Here is a 20,890-nt window from a genome sequence, read left to right as displayed (position 1 = left end):
GTTTCGCTAATTTTTGGATTGGAAACAATTGCTTGTTATACAATGGTATATTTCTCAAATCATTTGGGGCAAAAGTAAACCAACCCTCAAAGTCAAGCTGCAATGTAAAACCGCAGATCGGAGTTCTCTGCCATCTGAAATGGCCTAGCAAGCCACTCAGTTGTATCAGTCGTGACAAAGCCTCAACAAAGAAATGAAACAGGACCACCTGGCATCGATCTAGGCACCGGAAAAGACAATGGCAAAACAAACAGCCTTGTCAACTGTGCAAACTCCTCCTGACTAACATCTGGGGGCTAGTGCCAACAATGGGAGAGCTATCTCATAGATTAGTCAAGCAGCAGCCTGACACAGTCATTCTCACGGAATTGTACCTTACAGACAACAACCCAGCCACCACCATTACCATCCCTAAATATGTCCTGTCCCACCAGCAGGACAAACCCAGCAGAGGTAGCAGCACAATGGTATACAGTTGGGAGGGAGTTGCTTTGGGAGTCATTAACATTGACCCTCTGGACCCCATGAAGTCTCATGGCTTCAGGTTAAACACAGGCAAGGAAACTTCTTAAAAGTTATCACGTACTGTCCTCTTTCAGCTGATGAATCAGTACCCCTCCATGTTGAATAATACTTGGATGAAGCACTGAGGGTGACAAGGGCACAAAATGTATTCTGGTTGGGGGATTTCAATATCCATCGCCAAGAGTGGCTTGGCACCAGCACTACTGATTGAGCTGGTCAGGATCCTAAGGATATAACTGCCAGACTGGGTCTGCAGCAGGTGATGAAGGAACCAACAAGAGGAAATCATATACTTGATCTCGTCTTTACCAACCTGCTGGCTGCAGATGCATCTGTCCAGGACAGTATTGTTAAGAATGACCATTGCATAGTCCTTGTGGAGACGAAGTCACGCCTTTACATTGAGAATAACCTCCATTGTGTTCTGTGGAACTATCACTGCGCTAAATGGGACAGAATTGAAACAATTTAGCAATTCAAAACTGGGCATCCATGAGGCACTGTGGGCCATCAATAGCAGCAGACTGCCTGCCAGCACAATCTGCAACCTCATTCACCTGGCATATCCCCCACTCAACCATTACCATCAAATCAGGAGATCAACCCTGATTCAATGGAGAGTGCAGATGGGCATGGCAGGAGCAGCACCAGGCATACGTAAAAATGAGGTGTCAACCTGGTGAAGCTACCAAACAGGACTACTTGCATGTCAAATGGCAAAAACAGCAAGTGATAGACAGAGCTAAGTGATCCCACAACCAACAGAACAGACCTAAGTTCTGCAGTCCTTTCACATCCAGTTGAAAATGGTGGTGGACAATTAAACAACCCACTGGAGGAAGAAGCTGCACAAATATCCCCACCTCAATGATGGAGGAGCCCAGCACATCTGTGCAAAAGATAAGGCTGAAGTACTCGTAGCAATCTTCAGCCAGAAGTGCCAAGAGGATGACCCATCTCGGCCTCATTCAGTGGTCCCCAGCATCTCAGATGCCAGTCTCCAGCCAATTCCATTCAGTCCATGTGATATCAAGAAATGGATGGAGGCATTGGATACTGCAAAGGCAATGGGCCCTGATAACACTCTGGCAATAGTACTGAAGCCTTGTGCTCCAGAACTTGCTGCTCCTCTAGCCAAGCTTTTCCAGTACAGTAAAACACTGGCATCTACCCAACAATGTGGAAAATTGCCCAGGTATGCCTTGTACACTAAAAGCAGGACAAATCCAACCTGGCCAATTATCACCCAATCATTCTACTCTCAATCAGCAGTGAAGTGATGGCAGAGGTCATCAACAGTGCTATCAAGCAGCACCTGCTCAGCAATAACCTGCTCAGTGATGCTCAGTTTGGGTTTCGTCAGGGTCACTCAGCTCCTGACCTCATTACAGCCTTGGTTCAAACATGGACAGAAGATCTGAATTCCAAAGGTGAGGTGAGAGTGACAGCCCTTGACATCAAAGCTGCATTTGACCGAATGTGGCATCAAGGAATCCTAGCGAAATCAATGGGTATCAAGGGCAAACTCTCTGCTGGTTGTAGTCAACCTGTTGAATCGGAAGATGGTTGCGGTTGTGGCAGGTCAGTCATCTCAGCTTCATGACACCTCTGCAGGAGTCTCTCAGGGTAGTGTCCGAGTCCCAACCATCTTGAGCTGCTCCATCAGTGACCTTCCCTCCGTCATAAGATCAGAAGTGGGGATGTTCATTGATGATTGCACAATATTCGGCATCATTCACGACTCCTCAGATATGAAGCAGTCCATGTTTAACTGCAACAAGATCTGGACAATATCTAGGCTTGGGCTGACAAGTGGCAAATAGCAATAGTGCCACACAAATGTCAGGCAATGATCATCACTAATAAGAGACACTCTAATCACCACCCCTTAACATTCAGTGGTGTAACCATCACTGAAATCCCCACTGTCAACGTTCTTGGGGTTACCATTGACCAGAAACACAACTAAACTGGCCACATAAACACACTGTTTAGGAATACTGCAGCGAGTAACTAACCTCCTGACAACCCAGAGCCTATCTACCATCTACAAGGCACAAATCAGGAGTCTGATGGAATACTCTCCACTTGCCTGGATGGGTGTAGCTCCAACAACACTCAAGAAGCTTGACACCATCCAGGATAAAGCAGCCCGCATCTACAAACATTCAATCTCTCCACCACTCACACACAGTAGCAGCAGTGTGTACTATCTACAAGCTGTACTGCAGCAATTCACCAAAGATCCTTAGGTAGCACCTTCCAAACTCATGACCACTCCCATCTAGAAGGACAAGGGCAGCAGATAAATGGGAACACCGTCATCTGCAAGTTCCCCCCCAAGCCACTCAACCATCCTGACTTGGAAATATATCTCCATTCCTTCGCAGTCGCTGGGGCAAAATCCTGGAATTCCCTCCCTAATGGCATTGCGGGTCAACCCACAGAACATGGACTGCAGCGATGCAAGAAGGCAGCTCACCACCATCTTCTCAAGGGCAACTGGGGATGGGCAATAAATGTTGGCCAGTCAGCGATGCCCATGTCCCACGAACGAATAAAAAGAATGAAAATTTAAGAACGGCAAAAGCCTTTCACCATTAGCCCATCCATCAATACAAGTATACTAAGTATCTGACTGCATTTTCAAAATCATGTGCTTATCATTATTATCCTGCCTTGCAAATAATTCTGGAATTCAACATTGCTTTGCAACAATAAAATCACTGAAATTATATGGTGTATTTAAGATAATAAAACATCCCAAATATCCTCCCAGAAGTGTGATCATTTAAAATTGAAAATGAGCCAAAGAAGCAAATATTAGAATGGGTGACTAAAATTTGATCATAGAGCTAAGCATTAAGGAGCTTCTAAAAGAGGGAAAAGAGGCAGAGAAGAAGTAACAGAACTTAGTGTCTCAGTAACTGAACACATGCTTGCCAGTGCAGGGTGAAGGAAGTTGATGTTCACAAGAGGCCAGATTTGGAGGACTGCAGAGTTCTCTGCAGATTGCAGGGGGTTATAGAAAAAGAGGGAGCCCTGCCACTGAGAGATTTGCATTAAGGGATGAGGATTTTAGTTTTAATGCATTGCTGGACTGAAAGCAAGTGTGAACTGGCAAGCATAAAGGTGATTGGTGAAGGAAACTTTATGCAGTTTAGAATAGACAACCTTTTGCACATGGGAGGCCAGCCAGTAGTGTATTGAAATAGTTCTTGAACAAAAGCACGGATGAGGTTTCCATCAATAGCTGCAATGAGGCAACTGTGGTGAAGGACAGCATTGCATTGGGAGATGGATAGGATCAGGTTTTGGAAGCTTCCTTTAGCGCTAAATAGGTTGTTTATTTTGCAAGTGATCTGGTTCAGTTGGTGAAAGCAAGTGACAGAATGAGCAAGATGGAACAAGGGGAATTCGAATGCCGTTTGTGGATGGACACAATGGTGTCTGCTGAAGACAGTGGCTTTGATCTTTTCAATTTATGCAATTTATTTGGAGGAGATTTTGGTCCTTCCAAATCTGGATGTCAGACAAGCAGTTCGGTAGTGAAAAGGTCCACAGAGGTAGTGATGAGGGTAGAGTTGGGTGTCATTGACATATTGGTGGGACATGTTTTCAGATGATTTCACCAGATAGCAGCATGTAATTAAGAAATAGGAGGAGGCCAAGGCAAAACTGAATAGATAATAATAATGGCAGGTCAGAAAATCAGGCAAAAATAGTCCCACTTGAGGACAGGAAGGGCTGTTGGACAATAGTAGAATGGTTGGATGCAGATAGGTTGAGAAGGAACTTTGTCAGTCTCATCGGATGCCATTTATAACTTGGTTTCATGTTATAGATGAGGAGGAAAATTGATTGGAGAGGTTCAAAAACAGAATAGTGGGAAAGATGGGCATAGATTTGCAAAATGGCAAGAAATTTAAAAGGTTTGGAGACGAATGGGAGGCTGGAGATGGAGATGATTGTTTGGAAGAAGGGTCAAGACGAATGTTTTGTAAATGTCAGATTTCAAATCTGGTGATCTTTTTATTTCCCGCCTAATTAAGTTGCCTATATCTGCAAGATCATTAGTACTTACTAAACAACATTTCAAGATGTTTCTTAAAAATAAAATATAGAACCAATTCTAACATTTTTGGTGGATAAGAAGGACTTTGATTGTAGGCATGTCTATATTCTTCCTCTAATTTTTAGAGGCTAATAAATAAAGTGCTATCAAACCTCATTATATAAAATAACTAGAAATCATTCACGCCCACAGCTATTGTAGGTCAATGCACTCTAGGAAGAAACCATGTAAGGCAGGAACTCTCAGAAACCCTTCTGAGTTTCTCAGATTTATTTTGAGATATATTAATTTCTGACAGAATAGAATTGCAAAATGTTTGGGATGAAAAAGTGACTTTGGACCTATGGTTTCCAAAGCTTGTCACCACTGGGCGCAGTGGGAGACTGGAGGGAGAGTTTCGTTGTGTCATTTCCGAGTTTGTTTTAGACGAATTGATGAGACGTTGATTTCCACCATTAGTCATAAACTCCATGATCATTGTCTAATGCAACAGTTAGGATGGTAAAAGGTAAACTAGATTGTCCTTGATCTTTTTTTCACCCAGCAATTCCTTTGGTCTGACTCATGAAAACCACACTAAATTCCCCTCGGAGAGAATTAGGAAATTGGTTACCACAAACGTGTAACAAAAGATCAGCTGATGTCCTTAAATTTAGCTTATGAGTAATGATTGTGCATGTTTGGAAGGCATTATCCTTTGTTCTTTTGTAACTTGACTTCCTTTAAAAGTTACTGTCTAAATGGTCCTGCAGTGTATGATGACTTTAAAGAGATAAAAATCAGAATCCAAATAGCAGATCTGTCGGCACGTATTTCCTTAAAAATTTCTGTTTTAAATCTGCATTGCAGTTCTGACAAAAGTGATGCTTTTTATCTTTTCATATGCTGTTGGACTAGCATTTTCTGTCTTTATTTAAAAATCTCCCCAATAAGCATCAGAGAAATCAAGCACCCCCACCCCAGAATGTGAGCGTGAGGGGATGGTGGGCAGATAGTGAACACTGGGTATATGGGGACTTCAATGTTCACCACCAAGAGTGGCTCAGGAGATTCACTGCTGACTGAGCTGGCTGAGGCCTGAAGAGCACATTCATCATTTTGACCAGTAGCAACTGGTGAGAAAACTAACATGACATTGTCCTCATGAACCTATCTAAGTGCACCTGCCCATGACACTACATATAAGAGTGACCGTTGAACAGCCCATGTGGAGACTGAGTTCTGCTTTCACACTGAGGATATCCCCCATTATGTTGCGTGGCACTACCACTGTGCTAAATGGGATAAATTCAGAAAAGATCTGGCAGCTCAAAACTAAGCATTGATGCACTGTGAGTTAGCAGCAGCAGCAGAATTGTTTTCAGTTGCAATGTTTAATGTACTGACCTGAGGTATCCCTATACCTCCATTACCATTAAGCTGTGGGATCAGTTCTGCTTCAGTGAGGAATGCAGGAAAACATGCCAGCAACAAAACCAGGCACACCCAACAATGAAGCTGCAGCACATAAATGCTAAATAGTGGAAGCAGTATGTGATAGAGCAAAGCACTCCCATAATTAATGGGTCAGATCAAAGTTCTGCATCTTGCCACATATAGTCAAGAATGGTGGGGGACAATCAACTATCTAATTAGAAGAGTCACTATGAACATTCCCGTCCTCAATGACCAGGGACTACAGCAAAAGATTACACTGAAGCATTTGCAGCCATCTTTAGCCAAAATTGCCAACTGAATGATACATCTCAGTCTCCTCCTGAATTCCTCACCATCAAAAATGTCAGTTCAATCTATTCCATGTGATATCAAGAAACGGCTCAAAACATTGGATACAGCGATAGTTATATACATTGACAACATTGCAGCAGCAGTACTGAAGACTTCGACTTCAGAACTAGCCTCACCCCTTAGCTAAGCTATTTCATTACAACTATGGTACTGGCATCTACCAGACAATGTGGGAAATTGCCCAGATATGAGTCCACAATAAGAAGAACAAATTAAATCCAGTCAATTATTGCCCACCAGTCTAGTCTTCATCAGCAAAGTGATGGGAGATATCACAAACAATGTTATCAAGCAGCACTTGCTCAACAACAACCTGTTCACTGCTCATTTTGGCTTTGGAGGGTGTGGGTTCGATTTTGCAGGGTCATTCAGGCTTGGTCCAATTATGGACAAAAGAACTGAACTCCAAAGGGAGGATGAGGGTAACTGCCCTTGATGTCAAGGCAGCATTCACAACATTGAAATCAAAGAGGGTTGCAATAGATTTGTGAGAAAGGCTATAGCTCGTGGAATAGAAGGGACAGTAGGAACATGGATACAAAATTGGCTGAAAATAGGAAGCAGAGAATAATGGCCAATGGATGTTTTTCTGCTGGAGGAATGTTTGCATTGGTGTTCCTTTGGGTCAGTATTTGGACCTTTGCTTTTCCTGATGAGTATTAATAATCCAGACCCTGGTGTGCTGGGGACAATTTCAAAGTTTGTGGGTGACTCAAAACTTGGAAAGTATTGTAAACTGAAGAGGGCAGTGTAGGCATAGACAAGTTGGTGGAGTGGGCAGATAGGTGACTAGTGTCCAGTTACTTTTGCTGCTTCTTCCTTCCTTTTGCCCACTAAGTCATATTTCATCCTTACTTTGCTTTTCCTACCTATTCTGAACTCGCATCTATTTCCCCATCGTTTTCTGCCAGTTCTCCTCTGCTCTCTCTGATCACATCTCATTCATATGATCGACTTCCTGCTCCGTTTGCCTCATTCTCATTAATCTATTGGCTACTGAACTGTCTCTCCCCTGCCCCACCTGTGAGGTGACATTTTAAATGGTTCGCTTTCCTCAGATTGTGTCCTTCACACTTTTGAAACTGCTATCATCAGCTGTCTCTTAGAATGCCTATCTTTGATCCTGTTTTCCTTGAAAACCAGCACCCCATTTCCAAGCTCTCTCTCTTTTCAAATACGTAAACGAATCGCCGACTCCAAAATCTATACACATTTCTTTCACAAGTAGCTTGAATCTTTTCATTTAGGTTTCTGCAAAGTTGCAAGCAAGATTTTACATAATTGTAGCTGTGATGTTTTCCTTTTAATTCTTGCCCTTCAAGACCACGCCATTCTTGATACAGTTGACCATACCAGTCTCATTCTACTTCCCAGCTCAGTGGACTAGTGTTCTGCCTCACTACTTCAGTAAGATTCTCCTTTAAAAACCTTCTTTTAACTCGATCCTTTCTTCAAGCTTTTGGGCACTCTTTGGCCAGTGTTCATTTTGTTGATTATATTTTGCAATGTTTTTATTTGTAGCGCTGTATGAATGCGGGTTATCATCTCCAGATTCAGACTGAGTTTTTCTTGTTTTTTGCTTTCTGTTATAAAACAATTTATTTGCCGTAAACTGTGATTTGAAGCGTTTGAAATTTAATTTTTCTGTTATTTGCCTTCAGCTGCTAAATAAATTAAATTGTACGCAAGTCCACATTTTTCTTGGCTCACCTGATGCAAACTAGGCACAAGAACAAAGCAAATATTGTGTGGGATTCCATGTATGCTGTAATGTTTTTTCTCTTATACCGTGGCACTCATGAGATTTTGAGTAATGAATCCATAGGGATGATGAGAGCTGCAAATGAAACGCAAACTATGAATAATATTCACTTCAGTAAATCATTTTCGTATCAACAAATTACCAGTTGCTCAAGCTCAAAGTATGTGAAAGAATCACCTTCTTGCCACCATGCCTAGGGAATAATGTATTACAATTGGAACATGAGTACACCTAAATTGGGTGATGTGTGGCAATGCAGGGGAAGGAGTTATATTGAGTGGAACATTGGGCTTTAGCACTGTGTCTAAATTAGATTTTGGTGCTAAGTCAACAGGAAGTCTTGGAAAATGTCTGTTTTTGAGCTTGTTTCCATCCCCCGCCTCAGAGAATGATGCAGTCCTTTTAAGGCAAAAATCTGGTCTATAAAATGCATCTACATGCAAATTTGTTAGTGAGCCCCAACCTCAGAGTGGTTCTTGTGCATCATTTTGATTTAATGAAACGTACTTGTGCATGAGTCGCAAAAACCCAGCTTGCAGGTGCAGCAGGTGGTCAGGAAGGCGAATGGGATGCTGGCCTTCATAGCGAGGGGGATTGAATATAAAAGTAGGGAGGTCTTGCTGCAGCTGTATAGGGCATTGGTGAGGCCGCAGCTGGAGTACTGTGTGCAGTTTTGGGCGCCGCACCTGTGCAAGGATATTTTGGCCCTGGAGGGAGTGCAGAGGAGGTTTACTAGGCTGATACCGGAGTTGAGGGGATTGAGCTATGAGGAGAGGCTGAATAAACTAGGCTTGTACTCGTTAGAGTTTAGAAGAATGAGGGGAGATCTCATTGAGACGTATAAGATGATGAATGGGATGGATAGGATAGAGGTGGAGAGACTCTTCCCGCTCAAAAAAGACAGTAGGACTAGGGGGCACAGCCTCAAGATAAAGGGGAGGCGGTTTAGAACGGAGTTGAGGAGGAACTTCTTCACTCAAAGGGTGGTGAATCTCTGGAATTCTCTGCCCGTTGAAGTGGTGGAGGCTGCCTCGCTAAATATTTTTAAGAAGCGGGTTGATGGGTTCTTGATAAGAGAGGGGATTAAGGGTTATGGGGAGAGGGCGGGAAAGTGGAACTGAGCCACGACAGATCAGCCATGATCTTATTGAATGGCGGGGCAGGCTCGAAGGGCTAGATGGCCTACTCCTGCTCCTATTTCTTATGTTCTTATGTACTTCAGGTAGATGTAATATGTGGCTTCAATGAAACATGAGTAAAAATTGGAATGGGTATATGTGAATCTGTGTATATACATTGTTTTCAACTGAATATTTTCTTGGCAAAATATTAGCTTTGTTGTTATTTAGTCTTAAGTTCTGTTTCCTAGTTTTACTTCCAGACGTAATCTTAGATTTGGCTAAAGTTACATGTTAGACAGGGCTCCCCCCTCTTCATCACTTAGTTTCTCTGCCGTCTCCAACTCCTCGCAGCTCATCCATGCTTTGGAATTTCCAGTTCGGCAATCTGCTCTCCCAAGGATATGTCAACACATTGGCTTTGCTCCCTGTCCCAAAATCTGTTCCTTGACCATCTACCTCCTTGCTCATTCTGAGGCTGGATCAGACCTTGTAGTTCTAATTGACCAGAGTGGAGTTTCCAACCCTGTACTCTGTCAATCATTATGACCTCCTTTTCTCAATACTGTAAAATTGCCTGTCTCTGTTTCTGCCTCAGGTTATCTGAACCAAAACCTCTAATCCAGTGGTTCCCAAACTTCAGCATCCCACAAATCCATTTCAAGAAAATGTCAAATTTTGTGAACCCCCTCTTAAAAATAAATATTTTCCAGCATTTTCTCCCTTACCTGAGTATGAATTACAAAAAGTGATTTTGAAAAAAAGTTCTTAATATGCTTTATTGCACACTATCAATAAGTACTTTATTTATCAAATTCTTAATTTTATTAAGCAGTATACAGCACGATTATGTCTCAAGCAAAATACAACAATTGAAGAATAGCTATCTAAATACAAATTAGATTCGCAAAATATAGTTACTTACTATACATTTCAGGTGTGATTGATGGTGTACTGGCTCAATCATTCCCATTCTGACCAGATTACGTCACCAATCACCACAAATGGCACCTTTAATATTTGGCTTGAGGGCATATGTCTGATGCAACAAAAGCGTCTTTGATTTTCTACTAGCAAGAGAAACAACACCCTACCATTCCAATGGGCAAAGGTCCTCCCCTAATCCTTTGACATGGGACTAGGTGAGGATTCAGAGAAGAGATCCTAAAGCAGACCTGAGCCACAGACTCCATCATCAAAGTATTGGACTGGTCTTGAGTCTTGAAAGGGAGTGGAAGGAGGACGTAGTGTTTGTCTGTGGCTCAGGGGCTTTCCCTTTGTGACCTCGTTTCTAAATCCTGATGTGTTTCTTCAGAATTCAGTGCAGAGATTAGGAGAGTAAGGGCCTGGCCGGGGCCACAGGAAACATTGTTGAAGGATTTACAGATGACGGCAGGAGGAGGGGAATGGCCTTTGCAGGTGCAGTTGGCTGGGAGAGTTAAATTAAAATGCAGGTACCTAAAAGCTTTACTCCTACAGTTGCAAGCAACAGATGACCCCCAAAGTCTAAGCAGAAGATCCAGCACACCCAATTCTCCAAATTCAATTCCAGCTACGAGGTGCAAGATTGGCAGATCAATAGCAATGAGAATGGCCTACATACTTGATTGACTCCTTTGGTCATTGGCCATGCTGAATAACAGGTCACTTGACCAATGAGCAACAGATCCCCATGTGAGCCCAGGCCCTGATCCTTTGGTAGGCACCAAACTGACAACTGTCATTTTCCTGTATTTCTGGGATACAAACACTTCTGCTTCCACCATTCTGGGATATTTCCTGTGAATATCTTGAAAGATTTTGCAAACTCCTTAGGGGTTCAAGAACCACATTTTGGGAACCACTGTTCCAGGCATGACGATTCCAATGCTCTGCTAGCCAGCCTCCCATCTTGCACCCTTCAACTCATCTGAACCTCTGCTGACTCAATCTCATCTAAAAGTCTGCTCTTATCCCAACTAAGGACATCCCTTGCATTCATTATTCCTCTGTTGGTTGAGTGGACCAGAAATACTGGACTATTTGGATGGAAAGACCTGTTTCAGTGCTGTATGTTTTAAGTAATCCTGTGTGCAAAGCTTGGATTTTCAAATTTTCAGTTTTGTCTTCCAATCCCTCTGTGGTCTCAGCTCTTGTGATCTCTGTAACTTCATCCAGCTCCACAAACTTATTGAGATTTCAATTTTGGCCTCTTGTGCATCCCTGATTTTAATCTCTGCATCATTGACTTTCATCTGCCTAAAAACCTTTTCACATCTTTGCTTCTTTCTCTTTCTTACGAACTATTCCTTTGTCTAAGCTTTAATTAACCTGGCTCTACTTTGTAGCTTGGTGAAAATTTTTGTCCGGTAACATTGCTGTGAAAGCTCCTTGCACAATACCCCGGTGTTAAGGGCACAATATAAATGCAAGTTAATGTGGCCGACCTCCAAAGAGTCTTGAATTTGGTCACCTTTATATTGATTCATCGATCAGTGCTTTCAACAAGCTGATTGATCTATTGGAATTAGCATACTTCATACACCTATACATAAGTCTGCTTATGTTTCATACAATCATTGAATCGCTATAGTGTAAAAGAAGGCCATTTGGCCCATCAAGCCTGCATTGATAATTCCAGTAAGAAGTCTCACAGCACCAGGTTAAAGTCCAACAGATTTATTTGGTAGCAAAAGCCACTAGCTTTTGGGCCTCTGACCCTTAGTCAGGTGAGTGAAGAGTTCTGATTACAAACAGGGGATGTAAAGACACACACTCAGTTTACAGAATACTGATTACAATGTGAGTTTTTACAGCTAATCAAGCCTTTAAAGTGCAGACAATGTGAGCGGAGATAGCATTAAGAATAGGTTAGAGAGATGTGTGTTGCCTCCAGACAGGACAGTAAGTGAGATGTTACAAGCGCAGGTTCATGTGTGACATGAACCCAAGATCCCGGATGGACCGTCCTCATGTGTGCGGAACTTGGCTATCAGTCTCTATGCTGTCGTGTGTCGTGAAGGCCACCTTGGACTACGCTTGCCCGAAGATCAGAGGCCGAATGCCCATGACTGCTGAAGTGTTCGCTAATAGGAAGAGAACAGTTAGCTTCCACCCTAAACGTGTTAAAGAAGCCATACCCAATGGACAAGCCCTCCATATACACAGGATCTGCTCAAATGGGTAGGATCGCAACAGACACCTCCAGACACTGAAAGATGCCCTCATAAGAACAGGATATGGCACTCAACTCATCAATCGACAGTTCCAATGTGCCACAGTGAAAAACCGACCTCCTCAGAAGACAAACACAGGACACAGTGGACAGAGTACCCTTCGTCATCCAGTACTTCCCTGGAGCGAAGAAGCTATGACATGTTCTCTGGAGCCTTCAACATTTCATTGATGAAGACGAGCATCGCGCCAAAGCCAATCCCACACCCCCACTTCTTACCTTCAAACAACCGCACAACCTCAAACAGACCATTGTCCGCTGTAAATTACCCAGCCTTCAGGACAACAAGACCACGACATCACACAATCCTGCCACAGCACCCTTTGCAAGACATGCCGGATCATCGACACATGCCATCATCACACGTGAGAACACCGTCCATCAGGTACATGGTACATACTCTTGCAACTCGGCCAACATTGTCTGCCTGATACGCTGCAGGAAAGGATGTCCGGGGCATGGTAGATTGGAGAGACCGTGCAGATGCTACAACAACAGATGAATGAACACAGTTCGACAATCACCAGGCAAGACTATTCTCTTCCTGTTGGCGAACATTTCAGCGGCCACGGGCATTCAGCCTCTGATCTCTGGGTAAGCGTTCTCCAAGGTGGCCTTCACGACACACAACAGTGCAGAGTCGCTGAGTAGAAACTGATAGCCAAGTTCCGTACACATGAGGACGGCCTCAATCGTGATCTTGGGTTCATGTCACACTATTTGTAACCTTCGTGACTTGCCTAGGCTTGCAAAATCTCACTAACTGTCCTGCCTGGAGACAATACACATCTCTTTAACCTGTGTTTAATGCTATCTCTACTCACATTGTCTGCACCTTTAAGACTTGACTAGCTGTAAGAACTCACATCCTAATCAGTATTCTGTAAACTGAGTGTGCGTTTTTGCATTCCCTGTTTGTGATCAGAACTCTCCACTCACCTGACGAAGGATCAGAGGCCCAAAAGTTAGTGGCTTTTGCTACCAAATAAACCTGTTGTACTTCAACCTAGTGTTGTGAGACTTCTTACTGTGTTTACCCCAGCCCAATGTCGGCATCTCCACATCATTGATAATTCCACCCAGGCTGTAACCCTGTAATCCCATATATTTACCTTGCTAATCCCCCTGATGCTAAGGGGCAATTTAGCATAATTAACCTAACCCACACATCTTTGGAGATCTATTTGACCAATTTTTCCATTAGATAATTCTTGGGAATTGGAATCAATATATCACTGGTACTTCCACTTCATCTTTTATAGCTTGATGGCCAGAAGTACTGAAGTGCATCAGTAATGGAGGCAAGCATAAAAATGGGCATTCGGCTCTCTTTTATAAGCATGGACAATATGCTCCTGACCACAGTGTTAAAAAGATTCACAATTATTATATATCGTTAAGCATTGAAATAAGGCATGTTGACCTAATGATTACTTATTCAACTAATGGCTACCCCACTATTATTACTTTTAACTTTTCCTGTTTTTCCCCCCCAAACTACTGAATATTTTTCTTGTGCTTATATAACTGATGCTGAAGTGGTGTGATTGAATCAATTTCACTACTTGAGGCTGCTTCTGGTAATGTGTTTCATATTCTAATAACTAGTTATGTGGAGAAAACATTATTTTGACCTCCATTTTATGCTCCAGGACTAATCCTAAATTTATGTCCCTTGTTACCAATGTAAATGGAATACTCTTGGATCTTTTCACTTTTTTAACTGTGCTATTATGTTTCCTTTGAAGCTTTCCTGCTTTAGTAAATGCAACCTTAATCTTTCAAGTTTCCATTATTATTTCCTTTCACCCCTCCTTTTGGCACACTTGCCCTCATTGGTCAGAACATTGAGTACAAGAGTTGGGACATTATGTTACAACTGTAGAAGACATGGGTAAGGCCACATTTGGAGTTCATCCTGCTATAGGCAGGATGTTATTAAACTGTAAAGGGCCCAAAAAAGATTTACAAGGATGTTACTGGGACTGGAAAGTTTGAATTGTAAGGATAGGCTGGGATTTTTTACCCTGATACGTAGGAGGATGAGGGGTGACCTTATAAAGGTTCATGAAATCATGAGGGGCATGGATCAGGTGAATAACCAACGTCTTTCCCCAAGGGGAGTCCAAAAATAGAGGGCATAGGTTTAAGATGAGAGAGGAAAGATTTAAAAGGGACTGGAGAGGCAACCTTTTCACACATAGGGCAGTGTAAACATGGAATAAGCTGCCAGAGGAAGTGATCGAGGCAAGAACAATTACAACATTTAAAATACATTTGGACAGGTGCGTGGATGGGACAGGTTTAGCGGGATATGGACCAAATGCAGGCACATGAAGCTAGTTCAGTTTATGAAACCTGGTCAGCATACACGAGTTGGACTGAAGGGCCTGTTTCTATGCTGTATAGCTCTATGACTCCTATCTTAGTCAGTCTACATTGCTGCAGCATCTGTTTCTGATTTAGGCACTCAGAACACGCTTCACTGAGGTCTAACATGCCCTATACAAATTCTTCATCATTGCTTTGCTTTGGTGTATGTAAAATCTAAGAGTCCAATTTCTTTTTCTGTCTTTCCCACTTGCAACGCTAAGGACCCTCATATATGCATCTCTATCACTCTTTAATCCTGTACTACAGGTGAATCCTGTTTTTGCATAGTAGAATTTTGTCGGAAATGCCAGTTTACGGAATGAAAGTGATTGCGTTGTAAACTGACAGTTCTGCGTGCTGTGGCGCTTGGCTGATTTCCTCAAACATGTGAAATCTCTTGAACACACACCACCCTGTTCAATAACCAACATATTTATTTCCCATGGCCTCCAATGTGATTAATTTCTTTGTGTATTTTACTATAATTCTAAAGCTGAATTATACAATATCATTTTTAAGGAAAATCCTTTTGTAGGAATGAACTCGATCCATTTCATAAAAATGGGATTAACCTGTATGTCAATAATTTGGCCATTTTGGATATATTTCCATTCTGTTTTTTTCCCAAAACTGTACTGCTTCATATTTACCTTTGCTGAACTGCATTTGCCACTCACTTGCCCATTTCCCAAATTTATCATATGTTCTCCTATTGTCACCTGCTTTCTTCCTTAAAATTAGTCAAGCTCCTTATTTGATGGCAGCAGCAAATTTAACATTACTCTCATGCTGCTCAAGTCTAAATGTATATGTGGAGAAACAGAGACCTTAACACACATTTTTGGGGCACATTCCATCTTACCACTTCAGGAAATATACAGTATTATTCCACTTTGCTTTTTGCCCTTCAGTCATCCATGTAATCATAAAACCATTTAATCTTTAATAGTATCTTCCTAACAAGTCTCATGATGAAACACTTGGGAAAATCCAACTATATCGTGATTAAATTCCCAAACACAGAAACTTTTTCCATTAAAGCAATAGAATTCTTTCAACTCAGCACACCATACTTCCACTATTAATCCAGTAAGTGACTACATAGAAAATGCATTTCATTGCTAGAAAGTTTAAAAGCCAGGTGACATGAGAGGATCTGGATGTGGAATTGTGAAAACCTTTGTAACAAAGCCTTCAATTCTTCAATCAGAAATTGACAGTGCTGTTTTGGTTTCTGATGTAGATTTGAGAGATATTGGATTTAGATGAGACTAGTTTCTTCAGTTGGCCCAGATTTAAGACCCATATTTATCTTAGTACTTTGCTTTGTGTCAATGCACTTCTTCATTAGGTTGTGCTAAACAACACCCCTAAATCAGTGGAATCACGGCTCCTCATGCGTATCTCACGTTCAGTCCTCTGTCACTTGGTTGCATCTTAATGCATGGCTTACAATTTGGTTTAATCTGTTTTTGATTGCGTTCTCACGTTGCTTAATTACAATATTGGAACCAGCAAGCACAAGGATGGCACTAGTCTCTGTTTTGCCAGATTTTAAATGTCTTTGCACATGGTAGTCTCTCACCTAGTGTCTGAAGCTGTGCTAAGGACCAATGAGATCTAGGTACAAGCAGATTTTGGGACAAAATAGTACCTCATTTTACATATTGCCTAATGCAACAAAATCTGTGTTTTTTGAAACTGATATAAACTGGGTGGATAAGATACAAAATGGTAGGAAATGACTCCAGCTTGCCTTGGGTAAAAGATTACAATTTTATACAAACAATTTAAGCAGACAGGAAACATCAAAGGCTCAGTGCAACGTTGAAAAACATTCTGTCTGTTATACAAAAAGGATATTGTTTAGAACATAATGTTTGTCATGAAAAGTCACTGATGATTGGATGGTGTTCAGTTCCATTCACAACTCCTTAGATGCTGCAACTTGTATAGAATCATGGAATCTACAGCACAGAGACAGGCCCTTCGACCCAAACTAGTCCATGCTGACCAAAATGCTCAGTTAAGCTAACCCCATTTGGCCCATATCCCTCCAAACCTTTCCTATTCATGTGTCTGTCCAAATGCCTTTTAAATGTTGTCAATGTCCTTGCCTCAAACACTTCCTCCGGCAACTCGTTCCACATAAGTACCACCCTCTGTAAAAAAAAAGTTGCTCCTCAGATTCCTATTAATTCTTTCCCCTTAACTTAAACCTATGCCCTCTAGCTATCAATTCCCCAATCCTGGGAAAAAGACTAAGTGCATTCACCCTATCTGCGCCTCTCATGATGTTATACACCTCTACAAGATCATCCCTCAGTTTCCTATGCTCCAAAGAAGAAAGAGCTAGCCTGTCCAATCAGTCCCATGGGTCCTGGCAACATCCTTGTCAATCTCTTCTGCAATCTCTCCAGTTTAATAACATTTTTCCGATAATAAGACGACCAAAACTGAACATCATACTCCAAGTGCGACCTCATCAATCTCCTGTACAACTTCAACATAACTTCCCAACTTCTATACTCAATAAAGGCCAACATGACAAAAGCCTCCTTCATTGCCTTATTCTATCTGTGATTCCATCTTTAGAGAACTGCACACCTGAGCTTCGAGGTCCCTCTGTTCCACAATACTCACTAAGGCCCTACCGTTCACCTTGAAAGTCCTACTTTGATTTGACTTTGCAAAATGCAACACCTCACATTTACCTGTAGTGAACTCCATTTGCCATTTCTCGACCCACTTCCCCAGCTGATCAAGATCCTGCTGCAATTTTTGATAACTCTCCTCACTGTCTACAGTACCACCTATTTTAGTGTCATCAGCAATCTTACTGATAATACCTTGTATGTTCTCATTCCAAATCATTGATATAGATAACAAATAGCAATGGGCCCAGCACTGACTCCTGAGGCACACCATTAATCATAGGCCTCCAGTCCGACAAGCATCCTTCCACCATTAGTCTCTGCCTCCTCTCTCAATTGTATATCTAGTTTGTCAGCTCTCCTTAGATTCCATGTGAAAGATACGAACGACTTAGAGACACCATTCAGGGTTGGGCTGATGCATGGCATAGATATTATTGCAGCTGGCAGGCAATGACCATTTTAAGCAAGAGAAAATCTAACCACCTCCCACGTTTCGTGACATTGCAACTGTTGAATCCTCCGTCATTAACGTGGAGGGGGTGGGCTGTGTTAACCATTGACCAGCAAGTTAGCTAAACCAGCCACATAAATAATGTGGCAGAAAGAGCAGGTCTGAGGCTGAGTACTCAACAGTGAGGACTCGTTCCTGGCCTTTCAAAGCCATTTCACTATCTGCAAGGCACATGTAAGAGCTTGTTGGAATACTGTCCACTTGCCTGGATGAGTGCAGCTCCAATAATACTGATAAAGCTCAACGCTATGCAGGACAAAGTAGTTCATTTGGCAGTCACCTCATCCACTACCTTGAAAACGCACTGTCCATCACCATGGAAGCAGTGTCTATCATTTGCAAAACCCACGGCAGCAGTTTGCCAAGGATTCTTCAACAGCATCTCTGTGTGATCTCCGCTACCCAGAAGATCAATGTAAGCTGGTGCTGAGTCCACCACATCATAAACCATCCTGAACCCAAAATATATTGTTGTTCCTCCATTGTCACTGAGTTAAATCCTGGAACTTAGCCCTACCAACAACATTCTGAGGATATGGACTGCAGTGGCTCAAGATGATTACCCCCTCCACCCTCACGGGGCAATTAAGGGTGGACAAAATTACTGAACTTGCCAGCAAAGCTGCCATCCTGTAAATAAGTAAAAATAAATGTGCAGTTCTTCCTTAATTTGTCAGAATTATTTTCTATAGTGTTAAACATTGTTACTGAAAGTCAATACTCTCTTAGATCCAAACTTAGCTTAATCTTCTTCTGTATAGAGTCGTAGGCCAGAATCTTACTACCATTTATGTCGGCGGGAACGGAGATTTGGCTGGCTGCCAAATTCCTTGACCTTGCTGCAATGGGAGCATGGTGTGAAAGGCCAGTAAGATCGTTCCCATCAAGTCATTTGCAGCACAGAAGGAGGCTGGTTTGAGCCCATTGAATCAATGCCAGCTCCCTACAGGCAGACCACATGTTTGTTTCTTTGTCAGACCGCTGAAGTAATGAAAGCAAATATTGTATAAACTTCACAAAATGTCATCAGCCACTGATTTACATGTTGAAGTCCGTACAAGAGGGCTGGTCACAAGAAAGCCATTAGAACGTTTTGGATTCAGCGTTCTTTTGACGTGAATTTATTTATTGTTAAGTCTTACATGTGAGATGTTAAACTCTCTGGACTTAAAAGATCCCATAGCACTATTTTGCAAAAGAGCTGGGAAGTCTTGGCTAATATTTATCTCCCAATCAAATCACAGAAACACATTATTTAATCATTATTACATGCTGGTTGTGGCTGTCTGCTGACACCTTTTCTATATAACAAGTGTGAATGCAATTCAGAAGTATTTTAATTGGCTGTAAAATGCTGTGGGATGCCTAGTCATGAAAGGTGCCATATAAGTAGAAGTTTTTTATTCTTTTGATAGTGTGTTTATCTGTAATTTTTTTTGATGCTCTTCAAATATGCTGATATAGGGGAGGTAAGATGGCCTAGTGGTATTATCGCTGGACTATTAATCCAGAAACTCCGCTAATGTTCTGGGGATTCGGGTTCGAATCCTGCCGCAGCAGGTGATGGAATTTGAATTCAATAAAAAAAACCTGGAATTAAGAATCTATTGATGACCGTGAAACCATTGTCGATTGCCGGGAAAACCTATCTGATTCGCTAATGTCCTTTAGGGAAGGAAATCTGCCATCCTTACCTGGTCTGGCCTTCACTGCAATGTGGCTAACTCTCAACAACCCTGCAAGGACAACTAGGGGCGGGCAATGAATGCTGGCCCAGCCAGCGACACCCATGCCCTCTGAATGATAAGAAAAAACTTGACGTGGCTAGCAACTGAATAGTGCTTTGAATCAGCATATTGTTCTTTCCAATCTTTGCTAAAACCAGAGAGGACTTAGGTGTGTGCGAGGAAGAAGAAGTCACAATTGCTGTTATATTATGAGTTATATAGTACCGGAGGTGACCTGCCTCCCCTAAGTTAATTGAATAAAATTTCTGTGCAGAATAGAAATTAAGTATTTTAGAAGAAAAAAAATTGGAGTAAAGATTTTTTATTTATATATATAAATATCCATCCTCTGAAACATTGTTTGAAGTTTTTTAATGTTTGTATACTTTCACTCTCTTGCAGGCCCTTCCATCAAGCATGATCATTGTAGGGAGTTACAGTGCTGTTATAGCAGCTGTGTTTATTGTGCTTAAAACAGTGAACTATCGGTTGCACCATGCACTGGATGAAGGAGAGATTGTGGATCAAAGCAACAGTGAGATAGCTGAGAGACGTGTAAAAACTGAGCAGCAGGATGGATCATCCCGGAGAGATGACAGCAATGGGCCAGGGTGAGTGAGTGCTATACTGCATGCCTGACTGCAGTTATTCAAGGATGCTGCTGCTTTTTAAACATACTAGCTTAATTGCTTGTAACTGTCTTACTACTTGAACAGACCACTAACATTCTCCAAGGCAGTGGCTACCTGAACTCCAAAATAATATAGAAATCACTGAGAGATTATCTGAAGTGTTTTTATTTGCAAGTTGATCAGGTTGTCAATTATCTTGAGTTTATCTTCCTTTGTTTTCTCAATTGTCTGCTAATAGTTCAAGTTTAAAAGCTTACTGGTTATTACTGCAGGTTTCCATCAAGTTGCAATTATAATTGGTTGAAGCTCTTTCATTCCAAGTCTGTGCCTAAAGCTGATTCTCTGTGATTCAAAGTTTATCATCTATCCATATCCTGAATTCCAAGATTGAATGATTATATCAAATCTGCTGATTGATCATGTTATTGAACTTGCCATATGGAAATTAGTGAATCTTTTTAAATGGATTTAAATCTGTTTTTTATAGAGCAAAAGATATAACGTTTGA

The 20,890-nt window shown here is 41.8% G+C and overlaps 1 protein-coding gene across 3 annotated transcripts in view; it reads left to right on the top strand.

Moving 5' to 3' along the window:
• The window catches only part of pcnx1 (pecanex 1), a 264,945-nt gene that overhangs the window by 43,075 nt on the left and 200,980 nt on the right, over window positions 1–20,890 (top strand). For all 3 annotated transcript variants that reach the window (XM_080203059.1, XM_080203058.1, XM_080203057.1), the window contains exon 2: window positions 20,153–20,361. In XM_080203059.1, the coding sequence (XP_080059185.1) occupies window positions 20,153–20,361 (209 nt within the window). The remainder of the gene's footprint in view (window positions 1–20,152; window positions 20,362–20,890) is intronic.

Source organism: Carcharhinus amblyrhynchos, chromosome 14 (genome assembly GCF_965287045.1).
Source record: "Carcharhinus amblyrhynchos chromosome 14, sCarAmb.v2.hapA, whole genome shotgun sequence".
Classification (NCBI taxonomy): Eukaryota; Metazoa; Chordata; class Chondrichthyes; order Carcharhiniformes; family Carcharhinidae; genus Carcharhinus; species Carcharhinus amblyrhynchos.
Note: the sequence above shows the minus strand (reverse complement) of the source record. Positions and strands in the feature narration are given on the sequence as shown.